Here is a 13,358-nt window from a genome sequence, read left to right as displayed (position 1 = left end):
GGAAGCTTTCAATTAGAAAATATTGTACACAGATCTGAAATTTTTGTTTTTGTGTGGAGAGTTTTTCATTTTGAAGTTGCTTAGGTGGGATTTATATTGTCTATTTGTATGTTAGCCCCTGCGATGTCCAAAACTTATGCAATTGCCATTTGGTACACATTAATACAGGGGTGTTCAAATAAAGCCTATAGTTTAAACCGATAATTTAAGAAAATGGTTTGCATGATAAAAATTTCAAAAATATATCTGTTCAAATTTCAATTTTAAAATCTTATTGTAGACATCCATTGCTAACTGTTCTTAAATAAGTACAACAATTCTTAATAGAGCAATATTTATTATAAGTGCATAGTTACCGACAGACTTGCTGTATTTTTATGACTTAATACAGATTAAGTCTGCGATACTAGTTTAGGAACTTAAAGTGTTTAAATATTTTGAAATATTATGAAAATATGAGTAAATACTCAAACACTTAAGCTGAGTTTCATTGCTTAGTGATAATTAGTGATAGCCATATTTTTTCTCGTGAATAATTATTCAAACAAAGGACTGAGGTGGCATCAGCCAACAAAATTATAGAAAACCACCCACAAACAACATTCGCACATGTTCTGAAATTTTCAGTGGAAAGAAGGGACTGATAAAGGTGTATTTCTGAATTTGTGTGAGGGTCCTTATGTAAGTGTGCTTCTATATCTTTATTGGCTAACACCATCCCGAACCTTAGTTTGAATTATGTATATATAATAATTTTATAATATAGGAGTACGTAATGCATTTAAAATCAAAATGGTGTTATCTAATAAGAGTTACACTAGAGAATCATCAGGAAGTGACATGTATTTTTCCAAATTAATTATGTTAATGACAAATGTAGTGAAGTGAATTCCTGTGAATTAGTGGAAAATGAACATCGGCATTAATAGCTTTCAAATAATCTAGAACTTAACAGGAATACTTTTTTCAAGCTTAAATGTTATGACATCTGAAAGTTGAGAAGTGATCTGACTCATTCCTCTTTGGATTTTGAATTCCTTGGTTTATTTTTTATCCCAAGTAGTGTGTGTATCACATGCATACATATTGATGTCAATGGATTTTAGAAATCTTTGTACAAAGTACCGAGTTTTCTCACCACTGGCAATTACTGTTGCAGCAGAGGTACACATTCTACTGTGTGATTTTATTGTGCTGTGGGAATTGGTTTTAGGAGACATGTTCGAAATTCTTTATGTGTAGGAGCTAATTTTGGTGAAATATGAGTGTTGATCAGCAGAGATGCTGTTAGCAGTTTCGAGATTTTTGCAAATCTTAAGTTGTCTTCTTGAAGAGTGAAACAATTACATTCTTCTCTTACTTTCCCAATTTTCTTCTGTATTGTAATAATGGTCTTCCTGACACTATCTGAGAAACTGCCTTCAATTGTGTGGTTAAATAGTGTGTTGTTTTATTTTTATGCATATTTTTCCTTGATGTCAACTGTTTATTGTTTGTTTCCATGATACATGTTCAATGTATTTAGTAATCCCCTTGACTTAACATTCTTTAGCAATTATTTTTATTCTACATATATTGTTCCTGTAGAAGTACATGTATTTTTACTGTAGAAGATGCATCAGTGCAGAATTTACGCAAGACGTCCTAAGTTTCAAGACACCTTTCTGGTAATTTTGTTTATAAAATTTTTTTGGTTAAGTCATTAATTTTAGTAAGTCGTATTAACCCCTTTTCTAATTTTATTTTAAGTCTTATGTTGCTGGTATTTTATTTCAATCTAGTATTATTTGTTCTCCATTTGAAGCTGATGTGCCTATTGTTTTGCATATTCAATGTGTGTGATAGTAAGTTTTCTCACCCACAAATCATATGCATGTTTGTCAGAAATGAAGTGCACCTGTGTGTATTTTGAATTTTGGCTTCTCTTTACCTGCATTAGGCTTTCTTTACATTCTTAGCCCAGCTGTTGTCTGTATACTTAAAAATACCACTTTAAGCATTTGAATCAGTTTTCAGAACTGACTCTCATTTTTTCATTTGAGTAAGTCAATTATGGGTAGTTGTCCATTAAAGACAAATGGCAAATCACAGGTAATATTCTATTGTTTTGTCATGTAACTATAGCCAGTTTAGTGACAAATCGTTTATAAACAAAGTTTACTTTGATAAAATAATACAATTAGAAATTTAAGAAAATGCAGGAATGGTAGCTTAAGTGCTGTCCCATTAATTGGGCCATTAGCTTCAAATGTTTGTTTCCAAAATTAGGGATCATTATATTGCAGTGTTTTATCTTTTTATGGAATTCTTTAACTTCTTGACTAATCAAAGATCACATATCTTTTCCATCTTAACCCAGTAGCTTCTTTATTTTCCAAATGGTCTTTTCCTTTGCAGTCAACTATAAATGAGTTTAGGTCTAAACTGTTTAAGGAATGCATTTTTAACTATAGGATTTTCAATGTGAAACGTTATATAAAGTTGTGAAACAATAATTTGCAGGGCATGTTACAATTCGTAATTTTTTATTAGCTATAATATTGGTGAAATTCATCTGCATAAAAAAATAATCCATTCTAATGTTCACCAACTGTTGAATAAAACTACAATCGCCACAAAATACGCTCATTCCTGTAGTGTCCATCTGTGTGATGCTTCCTACTAACACACTTTGCCATTATTAGCAACATTTAGTACAGCATTGAGACACAAACAGTATGCTAAAATTTTCCCTGTGCCCTTTGATTTGATTTATTGAGGAAATCTTTTAGTGTTTATAGTCCTAAATATTCCATGTATTTAGCTTAGAGCTTGTAAATACAAAATTTCCTAGGGTATTATAGTGCATAAAACCTTTTTTATCTTTAAAGAGAAACCTTATGGAATTTGCATAAACTGTAAATTATTGATTGGCCATGCGTTGATTATCTGTGCTCTTCACTTCCTAGCACCTCAAATCATAAAAGTATATTCCGTATGCAAGTTTCCAACAGTATTTAATGTTTAAATTTAAACATTTTTGTACTGTCCAAAATCTCCTACCAGCATTCATCCCTTGCATTCATTAGCCCTAAGAATACCACACTCTCCTTTAAGCCGATGAAATATGTAAATTTGCTATGCCAAAGTAAGTCATTAGCTATCTACACTACCTTACTTTGGTCAGTATCATATGATGACTATGAATCTGTATCAGCAACCCTTTGTCAAAATTCATCCTTTGCCAGTCAGTGTTTTTTCCTAGCAACGTGTTTGCTTCAGCACAAAATATTTTGTTATTCACTTGATGGGAAACGTAATGCTGTGTTCTTGTTAAACTATAATTCAATCCCACAAATTTATCACAAGAACTCAACAAGGATATTCTCCTTTTCAATCATGATCGTAAATTTTGGCTATAGGTGTTTTTTGATCATTCGTGCTTCATTGTGCATCTATTAGCAGAGATGATTGTGTTTACTGTGTATCTTGGTTCATCATGTTGTCCTTGGGCAGCAAACTCTATGGGCTCCATCACAAAATTTCTAGCAGGAAACCACTTGAGTGCTTTACATGGTGTTTCATGTTTTACAGATGTTTGATCATGATAAGTACACAACTCTTGGTAAAACAGTACGTACAAGTCACACCAAACAACAGGCTAGTCACAGAGACTACAGGATCTAAATGAGGTGGAAATGAAATGATCCAAGGATGACCGTAAAAAATTTGTAACACAGGTAGAATATCATTTTCAGGCCAATAATTGTCATCTTCATGAAGAAGCCAAATCATTCATTTGGACAGATCACATTCATTGCTAGCGTCAGAATCAATTGAAAGCACTGCCACTTAATGCTTTTTTTTACAAGTATAATAATGTCCCTGTCACCAGAATGGTCCTTAAAACCGTCAAAGCATCCATTCCCGCAGTCATTCATATGTATCCTCATTCTCCCTAGGAACACCAGTAATTAATGTAATAGTATTTCTTTTTCATTTGTTTCCTTCTGTTTTCTAAGAAAGGCCATTTCTAAAAGCATGAGTAACTTTAAGGTAAATATAGTGTCCAAATTATGAAAATACCATCATAACCATTAAGGAAAAATCTATGAACGCCATCAAGTACATTGACTAATGATGTATACACCTAAATAGGCAACGTAGCTTCGATATTACAAAGTAGGTGACATCTAAAAATACGTGTGGATAAAATGAGTCACCTCGTGATCAATTCCAAATCGGTCAAGATAACTAAAAGGGTCTGTTTCCTGTTCTCAACTATCCTCTTTTGCCGTCAACTATCCTTCACCAATAGTGAATTTGTAAACTTATCAAAGTGTTTCCTGAGAGTATGCCCATCAGAGATTATGGTGAATTACTGTTTGTGGTTAAATTACTAAAAGTCAGATTTATTGCGTATTTGTACTTTTCATTAGAATAAATTTCTTTGAATAGGAGACCATTAAAAAGCAATCACCATTTGGTTTATTTTAGTGACTACATTTATTTTAATCACTACGCTACAGCATCATCTGGATGATGCTTCACAGTAGCAAAACTAGTCGACAATAAGAATTCTATTCTGTGGAAATGGATGGTTATTGGATTCTTCCTTGTTCATTATAATGGAATTCCTTGACTATCCCTCAAGTCTAATCCATTTAGTTTTTCATAAAAATTCATTTGGTAGTCCTGTATTTCTTTTTGTTTTGGAAATAGGTTAATGATTATCTTGGTCAAAACTATTATTAGCCAGAAATTTAATGTCAAGTAAGACTATATTTCATCTACATCTTCTCATTTTAATGCACCATGAGGATTCACTAGTTGTAAAATATGGAATGTATTAATGTGATTTTATCCTAACCTTGTTCGTTATGATTTTAAAGTCATATGGTCAAAGTCCTTGTTTTATGCATTCACAATATTTGATTCATATATTGTCATATTTTGACTGTCATAAGCCAATTCATAGTAATTTTCAAAGGCTTAAGAAAAATAAGTCTTTTGCAAGGAGGTAAGAGATTTAATATTATCAGTTAAAATTTACATATAATGATTCTCCCTAGAGCATTTTATTCTTGATTACTTATTACTTTACAGTTTTCAAACTTCACTAAATTTTATGTTAGTTGTAAATTTTTGCCTTTGTCAAAATAGATATTTTGAGATATTTTGTTCAATTCTGTATGGAGAAAAAATCCGTGCTGGTGAAACTGCTAATGTGAGACATTGGACATTTCTTAATTTCTTTTTTCCTCTCATCTTTTTCTGTCTTTGAGTCATTGATGTTTATCAAAAGTGAATTTCCAGTTTTGTAGGATGCTTTGTGTATTGCAAGAAGTTATTTTTTTAAGCCACTCATTAGAAAGTATGCTTGGAAGTAGGTTACTATTTTTAATTTTTATTTAACAGTTTTTTCTCATAAAGTAAAGATAAAGGTTTTTGTAAATATGTCAATAAATAATTAATCTTGTGTTTGCTGCAAACACTTTTAAATTATTTTACTCTTTTAGTTCAAGTATGTAGGACTTGAGTTACTCTGAATTAATATCTGTAAACTCAAACTCCTATTTTATCTTGTTATTTATGTGGTAATATTTTTTGTAACCTTATTTCTTCAATAAAATTACAGAACCTTTAAAAAATTATGAATCATTCCCAAACTTAATGCGAGATATTTTCAATTTTCAGGTGATTATTCAAAGGATAGAGTTTTCTTTCAAGATTTTTCCTATTTTCTAGAGAATGGGATGTTTTTATTGTAATAGAGTTGCCACCGACCAATATAGTTTTAGAATATTTATTTAGTTAACATTGGTGATTGATATTAAAACTACCTCAGGATTTGGAAATGCACATAATTTCTTGTTACTTATTTAATGAGATTTGTTACCATGCCACAATACAGAAAATGAATGTACCAGAAAAATTCCAGGTATATTGTATATTATGTTTCAGTTGTTAGCTTAACTGCCTTAATATTTTTGTCACATGTAAAATTTATTTTCTTTACCTTGTAAGTACCTCTACTCACTGGCGATATATATTAGTCTAAATGAATATTTCGTAAGTATTATTTTATTATTATTTAGCATTCTTGATTGATTTAGAGGTTACTGATGATTGATGTGTGCTTCTGACAGTGTGACATTTTCAATTAGGTCTTAATACTTTTTTTTAGATCTTGTGGAACAGTATGGCAAAAGTCATAAAAAATATTTTTTTGAATCTTTGGCATGAATGATTATTTCTGCTTTTCTCTTCATTCCCCATTAGCAATCCCAGAGCAACGTAAGCATTGGTGAGGGGTATGATTAGGTGAAGTTTTGCATTCTGTTTGATTATTTTAATTGTTTAAATCGATCAATTTTTTTGAATTCTCAATGAAATTTCACATAGGAGTAGTAGCTATGCATTGCTTGGACTGCTGGTAGAATTAGACTTTTTGCTTTGGATTTAAACAGTTATTTCAAATTCCATCTCTCATTGGCTATTTCAGTGTTTTGGTCAAGTTCTTAAGAGCTTGTTTTCAGATATAAATGGTTCTGGGCTGGAATTTTTTTATTATTTTAACATTTGGCTGATAGGGCCACATTTCTTTACCTGTTTACGCAGCGTCGCGGAATTTTTGGTGTGAACAATTAAAGCCATCGCGGATGATTGTGTGAAATCTTTCCTAGCCAAAGCCCTCGGTTGGTAAACAAAAGTCACATTGTCGCTCGGAAAGACACCCTTGTGAAAAGAGGAGGGGTCTTTTATGAGGAACAGTCGGGAAAATCTTAACTCTGATTTCTGACTTGGTCCCATTCATGACCCCTTGTATCGCCGGGATGGGGTGAGTGAGGGAGCCACCTATGCCCAGGATGTGGTCCAGCAAACTCAATACCATTGCTTGTTTTCACTTTAGTTTAAGCCTGCAAGAATACTGCTGTTTTTTCAGCTATAACACGCTAATATTTTAATAATTGCAAGTGAGTTAGTTTTGTAGGTAGAGTTGAATGCCAGAGTAAGTAAAAGTAAGTTTAGATCATTTTGGCTCTGGTCAGAAATCCTTGTGAAGGCCAAATGGTGGAGATGATGGCCACATAAACATTACGTTCAAAATTTTCTGAAGTTCCTTCATTTCCCTTAGCAGGGAATTAAAATGGTTCTCTCTTATACCAACAGAAATGCCTTGCTTGTTGAACAATCTTGAATTAACTTTGTCAAAATTTTATTATCTTATTTTTATTGGATTTCCATCATTTAAGGTCATTGGTTCGGTTCTTGCCTGGGGGGGTTTCTTCCATTTCTAAAGCTTGGGTATTTGTGATTATGTTTTGTTGCTATTTTCATGTCAAAAAATCTTATAAAGATAGACCAGCTTTTAATATTTCCATCTTAAGTTGCAAGCAGGCATTCCTGTTTGGTTTAAGGTAGCTATTTTATGCTAGTGTTTGGAAGGATAACATTTCTTGTTTTTGGTCAGTATTGTATTATCAGTAATATATTAAGCAGCACAAATGAAATTTTAATTAATGTCATGTAGTTAACATATTTCACGTATTCACTTGACCCTTAAATATCTTTTTTAAAGTAATAAACAAGTTAAAATTTTGTGAGAGATTCTTCTGATTTGATGTTGATGTACCAAATATGGTATGTGTTGTCCTTTGAACAATTTATTTTACAGTCATTAATTTCACAAACTCTGTAGACATACCTTAACGATTTCATTATTAATATACAGTTATATTTGTGGTGGAATGTCTTCTGGATCTCGTACTATTTCTTCTCACATCTATGACTTTTGAACCTACACAGTGAAAGTACACAAAGTAACAACAGTTTTCTTAACCTCAGGCATGTATTTAATCAGTCAGTCCTTTGTTTTATAAAAACATTAGTAGAGCAAATACAGTAACTAACTATTCGCATTTGAGTTGGTATTGTGAACATGTTGGACCAAGTTCTGGTTTTCGGCAGTTAAAATTTTGAGGCTAGGACTAAGTCTAATAAGTATTTTAAAATATAATTTTCTGTTCTTGGAGTTAAAAATAAATTTTTTTAAGTCTTCTTAAAATTCCTCAATACTTTTGCATTCACATAAATGTTTTGAAAGTGCTGTTTTCTATTTCTAATGGTATTAAATTAATTATGGTTAGAAAACAAATGATCAAAATTTAACAAAAATGTTCAAAATTATTTCCCGTGAATTTTTCAAAAAAATTCTTCAAACAAAATTTGTGCTAAATTCATTTGATTGGCCCAGTGATGTTATCGAATAATGAAATTACCAAAACCATTTGGTTATTTGTCTTGAATGGGATTGGTGGGTCCATGGGTATTGGCTCGTGAGTTTTAAAACTAACACCAAGTACTCTCTTTCCCCCACCCCTCCTCCCATTCCTCTCTTTCTCTTTTCCATCATCACTCATGTGAATTGGATGGGTCCATTTTTGATTTGGGTCGCCCTTGAAAAATCTCATGATTTGGCTGTTGTGCTGCGGGGAATGATAAACGACCTTCAGGTGAAGGCTCGAGGCCAATTTTTGCGCGGGAAGAACTGCAAGTGGTGGTCAAGCCTGCTGGTGACGTGGATGACAATTATGTTGAGAGAGAAAGGAGAAGTCGACAGGATTATCACTCGGGTGGGGAAGAGCACCATAGAGCGGTGGTACGTCACCGGCAAGCGGCTGGGGAGCAAGTGGTGAAACTTGTTTGTAATGATGACCCAACCATGCTGGCAGCATCGTCTTCACATCGCTCTCTCCAGGCCCAAAGTCATCGTAGTCGTTCCCCGCGACCCTCAACTTCACGTGCTGGTGAGTTTCTTTGGGGAAGGACGTGGTGCTCCTATATAAGTTTGGCTGACAACATCAGTCAAAATGCTGAGGGTGTTGGTCGTGATTTGATCTGCAAAAGTTGTGGAGAATAGTGAAGTGTTCCATTTGTTCGTCATCGAATGAGATGATGGTGGGATATGATCGAATGATTATTGAAATACCTTTCCAAAATTGATACCTATATCCAATGTTGTAGCACTAGGGGAGTGTTTTAGGAATATTGGAAAGCATTTGTAAAGGAGAGTGTACAGAGAGTCATAGATATCCAGTTTGGCAGTCTCAGAAATAATTTCTATGAAGAAAATAGAAATAAATATTACTGCATTGCTGATGGAGACATTAGTAATGTCATGTTATTTTTCCATTACTATTTGTTAGAAATGACTGGGTTGCCCTATTTCTTAAGACAAATCTTAATTGTGGTATAGACTGACAGCAATCCCATGATTTCTTCATTAATGCTGTGCTCTCTCCGTAAAGTTTTCCATGCATTGGACTTGGCATCCATTTTCTTAATGAAGTACCAAGTGCAATGCCAATTGTTGATTATTTTTAGTTTTATCAATTACATATTTTTGTCTTGTAGTATCAGTAAAAATACAAAATGCTGATCATTATACTTTTTCAGCCATTTAGTTTTTGGCTCGTAATTGCATTTAAGTGATCATCCGTCTACGTTATTGAACAAATACGACATGCTGCCCTAAATTTTACGAGGTTCAGTATACCGTAATAAAACAATGTAACTGCCAATATAAAATTATTGGGCTGTGAGAGTTATAACAATAAGGAAATGCTGGGAAAAATCTCACCACTTACACAAGTAGAGTTGATGCAAAAATGATTCAGCTGAAGGCAAAATTCTTATCAAAGGCAATGTTTTCCAATGTTAAACTGTATTTGCTCCAATCCAGTTCTCCAGTATATTTTACGTCATGTTTCCATTTTCAACAAAACGTGCTGGTTATGTTAAACTGCCCGATTAAATGATGGAGTGACAGCAGAGTTTTAGTTGGTGTTGAGCCTAATATTGTGCACCTTCGTAGTGAAGGGCCTAGTAGGGTGTCTGTTGTGCTGCTTGAGTAATGGTGACCTTATTGGTAGTATTTTCTAGTTAATTGGTTCCATAAGGCTCCCTGTTTTATAATTAGATGTAGGGAAGTGTTAAGGTTTTCCTCTTTCATTTTAAGCTTTATTTTGAATATTTTTTTGCTTTTTAAAATTTAATTTAATGGGTGACGTTAGGGTTACTGTGATCAAAGGTCTTCAAGTTTTTATTGGCCTGCGTAAGCCTCAAACTTCATGATGATAAAAACTTGAATGGTCTATCTTGAAATTATTTTGAGTGACACAGTAAATCATGTCAGAAATGTAAGAAATCATCTTCCCCGCTTGTTCTCAAATCCTAAATAAAGAAGTTAATTCATGGTTTGTATAAAAAGTATCAGGAAAAGTTTTGGAAAAATAAATTTCAGATATTGCTACGATGCCTCAAGATTCTTCAAATGCTCCCTTGTAGGCAGATTCTGGAAGGTCCTTAAGGATGCGTGTAAGCTTCTATGAAGGCACTTAAGGTACCATGGTGGTGTCCTTTGAGGGAGGATTTTACTTCTGAGAAAAGGAAATAGTTTGCAGGTACCAAGTCGGGATTGTAAGTGGGTGGGGAATCGTCACAACGCTATTGCAGGTCTTCGCAGGCAGACACTCGACTCTGTTGTTGGTCGTCTGTCAAGATCTTTCGTATCGTCAAATTTTCATTGATAATGGTGCGCACCGTAATCTAATCAATGCCGATATGAACTGTGATCATGCACATACGTAACCAATGGTCTGAATTTAGCTCTTCACTCACACGTCAGGAAAAAATAGTTTTTGATACTCTCTATACAAACCTTGTAGTTGATCAACAAATTTTTAAGATATCAGGTTTATTGACTGTATAAGTATTTATTTTTCATTTTTATTACTTATAATATGGTAGGTGTGAATGTTTTCCAAAATATTTTTTCATAATTGAACATCATATTCTCTTCAGTTGTCATTAAAAATGTAGAACATATGCAAGGTGACATGAATCGTCTAGTTTTTTCTGATTTCATTATAGAATATCTTTTATTCCAAGAAATGTTTTGGACACTCGTGTAATAATGAGAGTTATGGGACTGACAATGATAATTTTTACTAATATGTGATAGGGATTTCCAAATATTTCAGGTATAATTGGTCAAGCATCATGTTGTTTTTTCAGTTTCGAGTGAGCCGCAATTGTTTATATGCATTTAGGCTTGTACCATATAATTACTGATTTTACTGTTGTCGATTTTATTTTTTTCTCCAACTCGCCTAGATTTGATTTTTGGCTTTTGCACAAATGAAAGGAACTTTTAAGTTTCAGTTTGCTAAAAACTAGGATTTCCTTCTATAACAGTCACAGAATGTTAGGTGATAATTGTTTTGACTCATCAATTTATGCATTTTTGATAAGTTCAAAGCTGGTGATTAAATAAGACCTTTCATGTGCCCGAGTGTCATGCTGAGTTATGAAGTGAACTGAAGTGTGTATTAAGTAAGGTGCCTGGTGGACACTTTTCCTGCATTTATCATTTTATGCTCACAAATATAAAAATGCATTTCTGAATGCAGGTTGCAATATAATGACATTGCACATTTAGATCCTTCCGTGTCAAGTTGCAAATACTTCTGTAAGTCCTGTATGGAAATCCTGTCAAATGGCTTTGAAAAGTATAAAAAAATACCATTGGATACTCGTACAAAAGAGTGCAGGATGACTGTTTTTTTACCTTAGGTATTTGTAATTCCTTGTCATAATGGCACTTCCAGGCAAGATTTGAACAGCAGAAATTTGCAACAACTACATAAACATCGAAAACCATCTAAAACATTTTTTTTAAAGATCGCAAAGGAAAAATTTTTTGCTTATTGGACAAAAAATGTTAATATTAGTTACATGTTTATTTTAAATTATTTTTATCCAACATGACATTTGGCTTGCTTAGTTTATAGTGAGCATGTATTGATTAGCTTATCATTTAACATATGGATAAATACTAAATGTTGTCTTTTTGCAATTACCTCAATTTTAAATTGCTAATAGCAGTCATATGAGAAGTGCAAAATAGTGGTTACCCCTTTTACATGCAATAACCTCCAATGTCTGGCATTCATAAATAGCAGATTTCAAGGTACTCATCTTTATTTTTGAAGTGATTCATCTGCATGTTGTCGCCCACTTCAGTATGAGGATCGTACCCATAATGCACTTTTTAAAAATTGACCCCTATTTATTATTGTGTATGAATAACTCTTCTCTGTCATTAATGGGCATCAAGTCCCCAGGAGAGTGATTTGCAATCTTTCAAAAACAAATTTGAAATTAGCCCCAAGAATGCCAGAATGAAATGCTTATATTGTGCACACACTGTTTGTCCATGCTCTGTCCTAATCTAATGTTGTATTGTGCATGAATTTATATCTGTTCATAACATCCCATCCAATGCCAATATATTGTATACCTTCCTCATTCCCTAAACCCTCTCCTAACCTCTGTTTATGCCACAACAGGCGATGCACGGCTGGAGTCAATATCACCTGTCCCATTCCCTTCGGTGGAGAGGCGGGAGCGAAGGGGAGACTCAAGGCCTTCGTATTATAACATGTCTCCATCACCACCTCCACGAATCGCCAGTAGTTTTGTTAGCGGACGTTCAAGGGATTATGAACAAGCTGGCCCATCACGTCCAATTCCTAGCACGTCTTCTCAGTCCCATCACAAAGAAGGGTAATTCCACCTTCCTTAATTTGAAATATTTTTTTCATCTTGAGGTTCAACTGTGTTTACTGCTCCACAGCTTCCTAGGATATTTCAAAGTTGCTGTGTTTCAAATAATTATTAGAGAATTGCTCAGGATTTTATCAGTTCATGGCAGTGTTTGACTCTCCAGGACTGCCACTCTCTATCTTAATTAGGGACTTGCCCACATGCTCTAGCAAGTCCCTAATGAGACTTTTTTTGCAAAAAAAATCCATTATTTCCTAAAATGATGAAGATTATAGTAAGCCCAGAATTATCTCCTGTGGTAACCTGCCTTACTTTGTTTTGCGCCCTATTGTCTCCCCTTTCCTTGATCCATTTTTCTACTCTAAACCCTCTACTTTATACTGTATGTATTGGAATAGAGTTGTGGTGCTGACAGAGAATGCTATCAGTTAAGCTGTTGTGTATTGTTTAATCTCCCCCCACCTGAGGCATCACAAGCATTCTCTTGCATTCTTTTATGAGCCTGCCTGGCACAGCAAGTAGGGTGCATTTCCCCTCCTATCTTACCACCTACTCTGCCTGTGTTGCTTCATGCCAACCGACCAGTGTTTTACACATTACTTATGTTTTATTTGATCATGATGTCTGTTATAAGTTTTGTTTATTAATGATGAAAATACAGCCAAAAAATATTATGCATTTCTTTGAAAAAATACTCCCCTTTGACTTGCCTTTTGTATGTATTTAGGTATTATAAGTAATTACACTGT

At 33.7% G+C, this 13,358-nt stretch overlaps 1 protein-coding gene across 4 annotated transcripts in view; it reads left to right on the top strand.

Moving 5' to 3' along the window:
- Positions 1 to 13,358, top strand: part of LOC139696265 (serine/arginine repetitive matrix protein 1-like) — a 50,444-nt gene that overhangs the window by 25,083 nt on the left and 12,003 nt on the right. For 3 of the 4 annotated variants that reach the window (XM_071594955.1, XM_071594954.1, XM_071594953.1), the window contains 2 exons: positions 8,496 to 8,789; positions 12,393 to 12,609. In XM_071594955.1, the coding sequence (XP_071451056.1) occupies positions 8,496 to 8,789; positions 12,393 to 12,609 (511 nt within the window). The remainder of the gene's footprint in view (positions 1 to 8,495; positions 8,790 to 12,392; positions 12,610 to 13,358) is intronic. The other variant, XM_071594956.1, reaches the window with a different exon arrangement.

Source organism: Hetaerina americana, unplaced genomic scaffold (assembly GCF_022747635.1).
Source record: "Hetaerina americana unplaced genomic scaffold, ioHetAmer1.1.p SCAF_7, whole genome shotgun sequence".
NCBI classification, from domain to species: Eukaryota; Metazoa; Arthropoda; class Insecta; order Odonata; family Calopterygidae; genus Hetaerina; species Hetaerina americana.
Note: the sequence above shows the minus strand (reverse complement) of the source record. Positions and strands in the feature narration are given on the sequence as shown.